General features: G+C 41.4%; 2 protein-coding genes across 3 annotated transcripts in view; both read left to right on the top strand.

Annotated features, from left to right (window-relative positions):
- Positions 1-3971, top strand: part of INTS2 (integrator complex subunit 2) — a 50413-nt gene extending 46442 nt beyond the window's left edge. For both annotated transcript variants that reach the window (XM_004590955.4, XM_058675647.1), the window contains exons 24-25: positions 1649-1825; positions 1928-3971. In XM_004590955.4, coding sequence (XP_004591012.1) covers positions 1649-1825; positions 1928-2097 — 347 coding nt within the window. In that variant the 3' untranslated portion in view covers positions 2098-3971. The remainder of the gene's footprint in view (positions 1-1648; positions 1826-1927) is intronic.
- Positions 3972-5324: 1353 nt separating this feature from the next.
- Positions 5325-12404, top strand: part of BRIP1 (BRCA1 interacting helicase 1) — a 150232-nt gene continuing 143152 nt past the window's right edge. The window contains exons 1-3 of the mRNA XM_004591193.2: positions 5325-5855; positions 7126-7244; positions 10519-10633. Of these exons, the coding sequence (XP_004591250.2) occupies positions 7152-7244; positions 10519-10633 (208 nt within the window). The 5' untranslated portion in view covers positions 5325-5855; positions 7126-7151. The remainder of the gene's footprint in view (positions 5856-7125; positions 7245-10518; positions 10634-12404) is intronic.

Genomic DNA, 12404 nt, shown 5'->3' on the forward strand with positions numbered 1-12404 from the left:
GTTTGTAACCATTCAGCATCAATAGCAAATATTCACGTAATTTTTATTTTTGTATACATTCACATATTTTTAAATATATTTTCTTTTCTGTTTGTTTCTCACTTGTGCTTAAAAGTTTGTGCGTTTCAAGAAGACACTGACAGTGAGAGGCAGATGCAGTGTTCACTGCTGATTCATAATGATTGTATCTTGTCCAGGTGGAAGCCAGTACTCTGGGGCTCAAGTACTTGGGCCATTCTCTGCTGCTTTCCCAGGAACATTAACAAGGAGTTGGAAAGGAAGTGGAGCAGTCAGGACTTGAACCAGGACTGCTCATATTATAGGCAGTAGCTGAGCTTGCTGTGCCACTGGTCCTCCTAAATTCATACATGTATTTTCTGAATTTACTACTATGTAATGTTTTTTTTCTGTCACTGTGGGACCATACGGCACAATATGTGACCCTACTAGTTTAATTTTTGACATTTTTTAAGTTTTTATTGTTTGTTTGTTTTGAAAGGTGGAATGGCAGAGACACAGGGAGAGAGAAGTTTCCTACCTGCTTGTTCATCCCTCAAATGATTTTATCTTCTGGGACCTCACTAGACTGAAGCCAGGAGCCCTGAGACTAATCTGGCAGAGGTCCAAACATTTGGACCATCTTCCTCTGCTCTCCCAGGCTTGCTAGCAGGGAGCTTGATCAGAAGTGGAGCAGCTGGGAGTTGTTCTGGTGCCCACATGGGATGCAGGAATCATTGGTGATGCTTAACCTGCTGTGTCACAACACCAGCCCTATAATTTATGACATCTTTTGAATAATTATAACACAGAAGTGAATAGATATGCACATTTTCTTTTCATTCTAGTAACATATATAGACTTTCTCAGCTTGTTAGTCGACAAGTTGTGATTTATATCAAATGTTCAGAGTTCCAGAAAAATACGATTGTATATAAATATGAAATAAATATATATAAATAAGAGAGAAGTTGTTTCCTAAACTTCTAAAATGTATCCTGATTTTAATTACCTGCTGGTTTATTCAGTAAAATGGTATTAAACTACTTTAAACTATGTGAAGTGTAATTCAGTCATTTAAAATTATGATGTAACTTACACTTCTTCTCAGTGTTCCCATAATACTCTGTTGATTTTTATTTCCCTTGTATATGCCTCATAATAATCTGTGGTAGTTAAGAGCATACTGACTGTATATAATCCGACCTCCACTAAGCAGGTGTGTGTGATCTTAAATAATTTTCTTTTTAAAGATGATTTGAAAGACAGAGTTATAATAAGAAACAGAGAGGCAAAGGCAGAGAAAGAAATTTTCCACCCATTGATTCACTCCCCAAATGGTTGCAGTGTCTGGAGCTGGGCCAGGAGCTCCAAAGCTAGGAGCCAGGTGCCTCATCTAAGTTTCCCACCTCAGGGCAGGGCTGTGCTTGGAATGTGTTCTGTAGCTTTCTCAGGTGTATCAGCAGGGAACTGGACATGAAGGAATTTATTTCTAGGGTGATGACTGAGCACTAGATTGAAAGCTTTCTGAAGGGAAAGGCTTACTGAGTCTTAGAAAACAGTATTTCTAGCATGGTATTTAGTATCAAATAGGCTGTGTTGAAGTGATATCTATAAACTAAAAAAAAAATCTTTTGTTTCTTTCCAACAGTGTTAACACAGGCTAAGCGGTATGCTTTTTTCATGCCAACTCTGCCAAGTTTGGTCTCTTTTTGTCGAGCGTTTCCTCCACTGTATGAGGATATAATGTCTTTGCTCATCCAAATAGGGCAAGTCTGTGCCTCTGATGTCGCCACTCAGACAAGAGACATCGATCCGATTATTACACGTAAGAGCTAACTCCTTGCTGAATTATTTTAATATCTCAAACTAAAAAAACAAATTCCCTTATGGTTTTCATGCATTAATTTGTTTTTGTTAATGTTTTTAGGTCTTCAGCAAATAAAAGAGAAGCCAGGTGGATGGTCTCAAATCTGTAAAGATCCATCTTATAAAAATGGATCCAGGGAAACTGGAAGTATGGATCCTGACGTACAGCTCTGTCACTGTATTGAAAGCACAATAATTGAAATCATAAACATGAGTGTTAGTGGGATTTAGAAAAAATTAAAAGAAACAGAAGGCAAAGCTGTTTGCTGCATATACGCAATATGAATCTGCGTTTTATACAACTTTAAAGTGAATGGAAACAGTAATGTGTTGGAATTGCTAGAACGATTCAATTCCACATGCATACAATTTAGAGAATTATGCTTGCTTGTAATTTGATTGGCACGTCTTTGAATCTCCTGGCTGGTATGTTTATATCATTGCAGCTGGGTTTTTGTTTTCCTCCTTTGGGAGCACAGAAACTCTTTACCAGAAATGAAATTTGGCCTTGTATTCAGCTTTTGAAATGAAGAAAGACTGCCATGCCTTTAATGTCTTATAAAAATGAGTGTATGGGTAGCCCTAGTGTCTGCTTTAACTGTGAGCTTGTTAACACAGGATGTTGGAGATGGAAAGATGGGAGGGAGAAAAAGGGATCAAGGGAGGAGAGAATTCAGAAAAATTGGAAGTGAAGTACTCAAGTAGAAATTATAGACTTGCAACACAAGTTAACAGTAACAGTAATGGGATCCCAATTAGAGTAAGGAACAGTCTTGAGAAGGCTTACCAAAAGGCAAGTAACTTTTGTAGATGATTTCATAGAATAACAGATGAGGATTTAAAGATTTTACATATTTACTTCAGTTTTTACTAATATATTAAGCCATAAGTTTAAAGAGATACTTGAATAATTTGGGACTGTAAGAAACTGACTTAAAAGTGTTTACAGAAACATCTGTGCAAAGAAGAGCCTGAAGGGAGGTCTCATTTAGTTTTAATTTATTTTTGTAATGCTTTATTAACTTATCTAATGCTGAGAGGGCAGGAATATATAGCAAATTAAATGAAATTTAAAGCAATAAGACTCATTGGATTGAAAAGCTTTAGGCTTGTCAGCAGGATTATAATTTCCATTTACTTTGGGTAGATTTTTGAGAAAATATATTTACAATGTTGGAACCTCAGGAAAAACTAAAATGTGGAAAATACTGTTTCACTGAAGGATTTTGTAGTCCTCTGTTAGTAACTTCTGTTGATTAGGAAGATGCATTCAGGTAACCCATAATCCTCACTTTTTTAAAAATTAAATATCCAATGTAGAAGGTACTTCTCTTTGCTCTGAGATATACCTCGATCACACACTCCCCCTTCCCCACTGCACTCAAAATAGACCTCTTCACTTTCAAAGTCAGGCAGGTTGATAACAAAGTGTGTTTTATAAGGGAAAAAATTTTAACTGCAGCCAGTTCATTAGCAAATCATTACATCTCATTTTCTTCTTTTTAACATGGGATTAATTACTGGCCCTCTCTCTAAGGGTATTCTCTAAGAATTAGTTTATAGCTGCTTCAAATCATTAAGTGCATAGTATCAGATGTGACAGAGTATTTATAACTTTTTATTCAATAATTAGCATTCAATTAAGTAATTTTGATGTGAAAATAAAAATATATACTAAAAAAATTCCACAAGAATTTCCATATTTTTGAACAAGGCTGTTTTGTAGTCCCTTAATAGTAAATACAATTGCTCCTGTTTTGTTTTTAAAACGAGGCCTTGAAATACTTCATGTGAATAGGTTTACCCCAGGAGTTCTGGAAAGGCTGAAGTATGTTTTCTAACTAAATGCAGTACAATTTCTCAAGGACCAATCTTTTAAAGACTGGTCAAGACCTGCTGTGTGAAAATAACAACATGCGATTTTTCATCAGATTTGTTGATGATGTAAATAAAATGTGTAAATACATTAGTAAATGTTAATATTCATGTATTTTAAGTTAAAGTTATAAATTGTCACAATGTGATTTTTTTATTCAAGTAAAAACAGATGTGTGCAGCTATTTTGCATATTGATTTATAAACATTCATATTCTTTATTAAATTAACTTGTAGTTTGTGTGTGTGTGTATGTGTGTGTTTCATTCCACTATTGTTGACCTGAAAGGAACAGTTGAAGGTACCAGAATTCAGGTGCATCTGACTTTAGGTCTCGGTGTATCCCCTTAGGTTACTCCAGTCGTTGTATACACAAAGGCAGGGCTGACTGAAAGCCTTAGGAAGTTAGGACAGTTACTCTATAGGGGTTATTTAAAAGTTTTGATGGCTTAAAAATTTATAAAAAGACAACTTTAAAGCATTTCAAAGGATTTATTTTAGTAAATATCCTTCATTCCACCGTCTTAATAAATGTCTCCTTCATCTCTACCTATCCATGTATTCCTAACACTCAAATTGGAGTCTTTTTTTTTTTTTTCACTCAACGTTAACTTTTTTCACTTAATCTTTTGTTTTGCAAGTTGTTTATTTTGGGCTTCATAATCTATGATGTTAATATAAGCACTTCCCTTTGAGTGACTGTAATATATCTTATTAAATAAGATCTAATCATTTTTACAAACATATACTTATGTATTTGAAAGGCATTGTTAGGGGGCGGATGAGGGAAGTGGATGCAGGGATCCAGGCATTTGGGTCATCTTCTGCTTTAACAAGGTGCATGAGCAAGGAGCTGGATGGGAACTGTAGCAGCACTGGGAGACTGGGACCAGCACTCCAGGATGCTGGTCTTTTAGCCCACTGTCCCATCCCACGTTGCAGGTCCCTTGTGTTTCTGTCTTACGAAGAAGCACTTAGCAACTGTGGTATTACCACTTTTTGGTTTTTAGATTTTATCTTTAGGATAAATACGACTGAGCTTACCAGGCCAAGGGGTGGAGTTTATTTTTATGGCAACTTCTAACATTTTGGAAAGATGTGAAACTGAAAGACAAACTAAGAAGATTCCCTCCTCCCTCCTCCCAGCAAACCTTCCTCTTGGATGTGGTTACCTGAGTTTCAGAGGCTGCTCAGGTTTTTGTTTTTTTTTTTTCCTTTTGGAGACACTAGTGTCTGAATTTAGACTAACAAAAGTAAAAAACCCAAAAAACAAAAAATTTTGAAATCGCTGGATCTTTGAAGAAACGCAATGGCCCTTAACTTTTTTTCCTTTGGTTTTTGTTAACTGCTTTAGGAAAGATGGAAGGCAACCAAGCTTGAATGAAGTAGATGCGACCTGTAGCTGCATATGCCTGGCATTTTTATTATCTGGGACACTATAGTTAGTGATCACAGTATCTTCTGGTCCGTTCTGTAACCCGGCCAATTCCCGCCTGTTTTTTGCATGCTGAGCAGTTTAAACGAAGGCACTGACCAAAGCTGAGAGAAAAGCGTGGCAAGTTAATGACACTTCCTCTCCGTGGGTATACGGACGTTTTAGGAATGAGCATTCGAGTTTCTAGGAATATGCCTCGTGGATTGGATTTCCGATTTTAAAAATGGGGCAGAGATGTTTTTTCTTCTAAACAAATCTCTGGAAACTGCTGATGACTTTCCGGTACCGCCAGGAACCTTCCGTCCGTCTTGTGCTTCCGAGGCTTCCATTGGGTGCCGGAGTGCTCGCCCCTCTAACTTCGTGCCGGGATTGGCTGCCTGATTCCTGTCCTTGGCGGGTGATTGGCTGGCTGGTCTCGCTCGGCGATTGGGCGCAGGGGGCCGAGGGGGCGGGAGGCGGGAATTCATCCGGAGCTGTGCTGAGGAGGGAGCTGAGCTTTCTAGAAAGAAGAGGGAGACCAAGCTCGCGCGCCGCGACCCCGGAAGGAACGCTGAGCGCCTGCTGGCTTGGACCCCTTCCTCTGCCAAGCGCCCGCTGTCTTTGCTGTCAGAAATTGGTTTCCTTTTGTCTGGTGACTTGGAGCCGAGTCAGCTTGCTTCGGCTTTGCCCGGACAGGCAAGTCTGAGGGAGCACGAACCTCGCCTGCCCCGCGCCGTCTGCCTGAGCTGTTTTCAGACGGGACGGGGGGTTCGGGCGCCGGCTGAGGGAGGAGGAGCAGTGTGGGGAAGGAGGCCCCGAGGACCTGGACCCCGCGCGGACCGGTGGCCTCCACGCGCTGGCCGTGGGCGGGTCCGGGCGGCGCCGGCTGGGTCGCGCGGGTCGGACCAGCGTCCCGCATTGCCAGGTGATAACAAGGAGATACTGTTTCCCTCAGCTTTTATTTTGATTTCCTTAGGTGATATTTATGGGGAGAGAAGTCTGTGGACTTGTTTCTTCCCAGGAACGCAGTGGTGCCACAGTTGCAGTGTGTGTTGCTGAGGTGGGGGTTGCGCTGGATCCCCCTTAACAGCTTAGACGCTGCTGAGGTGCATCCTGTCCTGGCTTTTTTTTCATACAAACCCTTCCAACCCCTCTCCTCCGCCCCCCGTGAAGACGCCTGCTTGTGAGATTTAAATGGGAATGGCTGCTAGACTCCTTTTGTGTCTGGGCCTTTTCTCCGTTAACAGCAGTCTTTAACTTAGGGATTATTACAGGTCAAGATTTTAGACCCGGGAAGAAGGCTTGTCAGAGCAATTCCCGATTGCCTGTTACCCGGCACAGGTTTTCCGTATATCTGCTACTGGATTACACACGGAGAGAGAAGCAGAAAGAGGAAGATAGGAGGAGAAAGAATGGGGCTATGGAGTGGGAGGGTTGCCTGAAGAATTTATTCCCATCGGTTGATTACAGGTGGCTTGAATGATTGCGAATGCCCTTGCTTCATCAGGCCAGGTACTGGGTCATTTTTGGGTGTTAATTTATTACACCTTGACAGCACTTTTGTGCTGTGGATGTTTTTACTGTCCTTTCCCTATGAGGGCACTGAGGTCTAGGGAACTTGGGTAACTTGCTAGAAGTCTCACCAATAATTGCTGGCTAAGTAAGGATGCAAATCTGGATTTATCACGCAAGACACACTCAACCATTAGGATTTATAAGATGAGGATATTCTTTTAGTTCCATTTGTTTTAGTGTGGGTACTTCAAAAGTTTAGTAGAGAATGCATATTATGAAAAAAAAAGAACTGCATGGATTTTAAAAATGAACCCATAATAAGCTTTTCACAAGCTTTTTGAAGTACCTTTGTACCCTTTCTGATTCCAGTTTATTTCAAGATTTCTGTCTTAGTGTTAGATTCCTGGTTTTCTTGGCGTGGTTTCAATATTGATTTTCATTTTTGTTGCAGTTAGCAATCTGAAGTAAATAAGAGAGCACCATGTCTTCAGTGTGGTCTGAATATACCATTGGAGGGGTGAAGATTAACTTTCCTTGTAAAGCTTACCCCTCACAGCTTGCTATGATGAATTCTGTAAGTATTGTTCACAGCTAAGCCTTCAGTAAGAAGTAACTATGAGACTGCATGTGTATCCTCAGATGGTAAATGGATTAAGCATGTTGCTAGGGTTCATTTGGAAGAGCATCCTTTAGAAAACAATACTGTTACATCCACGGTCAGAGCATGGAAGAACATTACTGAACTATTATCACCTCATTTGGAACCTGTGTTCACTTTTAAGAATGATTGCTTTCTACAAGTATTTACTGTGTTTAATACAGAATTATTTATTTGCAAACTAATTGCTTTGAAGTGCAAAAGTCCTTCATCTGTGGTGGGCTGATTTCATACAAAATCTGCTGATTTGTAAACCTTATATAAAAGGGTATGGTTATTTGCATGTAGCCTCTGCTCATTCACCCACATGCTTTAAATCTTTTCTAGGAAACTCACTGAAAGTGTAAATGCTGTGAAAGCAATTGTTACTGTGTTGAATTAATGATGACGGTCTGTAGTAGAAACTCCGTACAGATGCATTCCTTGCCTTCCCGACCATGTCCATGGACATGGTCAGCTATCTATTTTAGTTATTAGAAAACATGCAGATTGGAGTAAACCAGGTTTTCAGCTTGCTAAATCTTTTTTTTTTTTTTTTTTAAGATTTATTTATTTTATTACAACCAGATATACACAGAGGAGGAGAGACAGAGAGGAAGATCTTCCGTCCGATGATTCACTCCCCAAGTGAGCCGCAACGGGCCGATGTGCGCTGATCCGAAGCCGGGAACCTGGAACCTCTTCCGGGTCTCCCACGCGGGTGCAGTGTCCCAATGCACTGGGCCGTCCTCGACTGCTTTCCCAGGCCACAAGCAGGGAGCTGGATGGGAAGTGGAGCCTGCCGGGATTAGAACTGGCACCCATATGGGATCCCGGGGCTTTCAAGGCGAGGACTTTAGCCGCTAGGCCACGCTGCCCAGCCCCAACTTGCTAAATCTTAATGTATTGTCCCTTTGCTTCCTATTTGATTTATTGATAATGAGATGATTACTGTCCTTGAATTAATATGTTCCACAACTCTCCTGTCTCAACTGTTTAATCCTCAGTTGAAGCTGCACCCATTAAACAATAACTTTTAAAATAGTTAGCTATGTCAGAATCTGGGTGATGATGGAAGTCACTTATATATAGTGATTTCTGTTTGATTATCATTGTTTTGGAAGGCAAGGTTTCAGAGAAGAGGGGAGAGACTGAGATATTCCATGCACTGGTTCACTTCCCAAATATCTGTAGAAGCTGGGGCTGGGCCCACAGCATATAATTTCATCCAGATTCCCATGAGAGTGACAGAGGTCCAAGGACATTATCAGGGAACTGGATAGAGAGTGGAGCAGCCGGAGCTTGAGCTGGTGCTGAGATGGGATGCCTACCACATGCATCACAGCACTGGCTCTTGAGTACTCTTTACTTTACTTCTGTATCTATTTGAAAGGGAGTGACAGAGCTCGTCAGTTGTTGGTGGATTCTCTTAAATGCTCACAGCTGAGTTAAGTCATGGCAAAGTTGGGAGCCTTTTGGGTCTCCCACTGGGTGGCAGACAGCCAGTTCTTTGAGCCATCACCTGTTGCCTCCTAGCATACACATTAGTTAGAAGCTGGAGTCTTGGAAGTAGAGCCAGAAACAAGGGATATGGATGTCTGAAGCAACTGAATGATAACCTCTGAGTTCCCTGTCTCTCTTGCCGCTTGCAACTGCCACTATGAATATGATGTACATACAATAGAAACATACAATATTTGTTCAGTTGTGTCTGTGTTATCTAAGGATAATATCTTTTAGATCCAGTCATGTTATCTCAGGATAATATCTTTTAGATCCCAGTCATATTTTATACTTTTATTATATGTTTATATATTGATAAGTTACACGGAGATATTATTTTACATTTTTAAACTATGCAATCATGCTCTACCTCTGTTTCTATAGAACTAAAATTTTTGCTTGATACTACTTTAAGATGCAGCCGTATTGGGCCCGGCGGCTTGGCCTAGTGGCTAAAGTCCTCGCCTTGAACGCACCGGGATCCCATATGGGCGCCGGTTCTAATCCCGGCAGCTCCACTTCCCATCCAGCTCCCTGCTTGTGGCCTGGGAAAGCAGTGGAGGACGGCCCAATGCATTGGGACCCTGCACCCGCGTGGGAGACCTGGAAGAGGTTCCTGGTTCCCGGCATTGGATCGGCGCACATCGGCCCGTTGCGGCTCACTTGGGGAGTGAATCATTGGACGGAAGATCTTCCTCTCTGTCTCTCCTCCTCTGTGTATATCTGACTTTGTAATAAAATGAATAAATCTTTAAAAAAAAAGATGCATCCGTATTGATGCATTTGTTTTAATAACAGTGTAGCATACTATATGAATATACCAGGAATGATCTGCTTTCCTGCTGGTAGGCCTTTAGGTTGTTTATATTCTTTTGCCATTACAAATTCTATTTTGAGCATTGTTTGCACACTACTTTGGCAGAGGTGTTGGTTTGTACTTAGGACTGAACTTGCTAGACTCAGGTGTCTTGAACTTCATTAGAAATGTTAGTTTCTGGGCCTGGCAAGATAGCCTAGTGCCTAAAGTCCTTGCCTTGCATGCACTAGGATCCCCTATGGGCACTGGTTCTAATCCCGGCAGCCCTGCTTCCCCATCCAACTCCCTGCTTGTGCTCTGGGGAAGCAGTCAAGGACAGCCCAAAGCCTTGGACCCTGCACCCATGTGGGAGACCCTGAAGAGGTTCCGGGCTCCTAGCTATGGATCAGTTCAACTACGGCTGTTGTGGCTACTTGGGAGTGAATCATTGGACGGAAGATCTTTCTGTCTCTTCTCTTTGTGTATCTGACTTTCTGATAAAAATAAAATAAATCTTAAAAATTATTAGTTTCTGTGCAAAGTGGTTTTTAACAGTTTCTAATCTCACTAGCAGCAACCCTAATTAACTTTTCATGAGAGATGCCATAGATAGTAATACAGTTAGTTGGGTAATACAGATAGTTTTATACAGATGACTGATGTTCGCACTAGTAGCCACAAATTATTTTCTCCATTTCACCTCTGGGTTTGATAACCTTGTAAATCTAACATAATGTCAGGGAAAGATATAACAAAATAAATCCTAGTCTTAACTAAATATTAGTTCTTTCTGGAATTGCTGAGTGCCCTGCAGGGTAGGCTTAATTTCCCTGTTCTATTTGTCCTCATGGAGAAAAACTCTACTAAAAATGCTTATTGATTTTTCTAAAAAGTTGATTTCTTTGTTCATAGATTGTGAGAGGATTAAACAGTAAACAACATTGCTTGTTGGAGAGCCCAACAGGAAGTGGAAAAAGCTTGGCATTACTTTGTTCTGCTTTGGCATGGCAGCAGTCTCTTATTAATGGTAAGTAGTTGCTTGATAACTTGAACATTTTTATTGAAACCTGAATAAAAATGGTAAGATACTCTTTTATTCTGACTACTTCACTTCTAGTCCAGCTGCCTGCTTGTGGCTTACGAAAAGCAGTAGAAGATGGCTTAAGTCATTGGGTTCCTCCCCCCATTTAGGAGACCTGGAAAAAGCTGCGGGCTTTGGATGAACCCAGCTCTGGTCATTACAGACATTTGGGAGTAGGGGACAGATCTCTCTCCTCCTCTTTCTAAATCTGGCTTTCCAAAAAAAAAAAAAAAAAGTATATACATATTGGAAGAGCAGATTTACAGAGAGAGGAGAGACAGAAAGATCTAATATTCATTGGTTCACTCCCCAGATGGCCACAATGGCTGTAGCTGAGCTGATCTGTTAGGAGCCAGGAGCTTCTTCATGGTCTTTCGCATGTATGTAGGGTCCCAAGTGCTTGGACCATCCTCCACTGTGCTCCAAAGTCATAAACAGCTAAATTGAAAGTGGAGCAGCTGGGACATGAACTGCTGCCTATATGGGTTGTTGTGCTTGAGGGTAGAAGATTACCAGTTGAGCCATCGTGTTCGTCCCCAAAATAAGTAAATCTTTAAGAACAAGTTTCGGACCCAGCGCTATAGCATAACGGTTAAGGTCCTTGCCTTGAATGCGCTGGGATCCCATATGGGTGCCCGTTCTAGTCCCGGCAGCTCCACTTCCCATCTGGCTCCCTGCTTGTGGCCTGGGAAAGCAGTCGAGGATGGCCCAATGCCTTTGGACCCTGCACCCGTGTGGGAGACCCGGAAGAGCTCCTGGCTCCTGGCTTCAAATCTGCACAGCACCGGCCCGTTGCGGCTCACCCGGGGAGTCTGTCTCTGCCCCTCTCTGCACATCTGCCTTTCCAATAAATAATAAATCTTTTTTTTGAAAAAAGCAAGTTTCAATTTATCAAAATATATTTTAATGTATTCAAATGACATTGGACTAATTTAGTCTTTTGCTTGTTCATCCATAGAGTGTATAGACATTTTAGAAGGTTGGAGTTAACCAAAACAAAACAACAAAAAGGAAAATGAGTAGATGGGGGTGGCTTGGCAAGGTGGCATAGCAAGCTGATCCTCTGCCTGCAGTGTTGGCATTCCAAATGGGTACTAGTTGGTGCCCCAGCTGCTCCATTTTTCATCCAGCTTTCTTCTTATGGCCTGGGAAAGCAGTAGAGGATGGCTTAAGTCCTTGGGGCCCCACCCATGTGAGAGGCCCAGAATAAGCTCCTATGTGCCAGCTTCAGATCTACTCAGCTCTGGCCATTGTGGCCATTTGGGGAGTGAACCAGCAGATGGAGGACTTCTACTTCTCTTTGCTTTTCTTTGTAAATCTTTCAAATAAAAATAAATAAATCTTAAAAAAAGGATTAGATAATTTAAGATGCTGGAGATGGGGCTATTCTACATAATCTATTTGATTCCGGGTGATAATTTATTTTTTTTGAAGCTTAATTTTTTTATTACAAAGTCTGATATACAGAGAGGAGGAGAGACAGAGAGGAAGATCTTCCATCCGATGATTCACTCCCCAAGTGAGCCACAACGGGCCGATGCGCGCCGATCCAAAGCCAGGAGCCAGGAACATCCTTCTGGGCTCCCACGTGGGTACAAGATCTCAAAGTATTAGGCCATCCTCGACTGCTTTCCCAGGCCACAAGCAGGGAGCTGGATGGGAAGTGGGGCTGCCAGCATTAGAACTGGCACCCATATGGGAGCCCGGTGCGTTCAAG

The sequence above is a fragment of the Ochotona princeps genome, chromosome 17 (genome assembly GCF_030435755.1).
Source record: "Ochotona princeps isolate mOchPri1 chromosome 17, mOchPri1.hap1, whole genome shotgun sequence".
In the NCBI taxonomy this organism is placed as follows: domain Eukaryota; kingdom Metazoa; phylum Chordata; class Mammalia; order Lagomorpha; family Ochotonidae; genus Ochotona; species Ochotona princeps.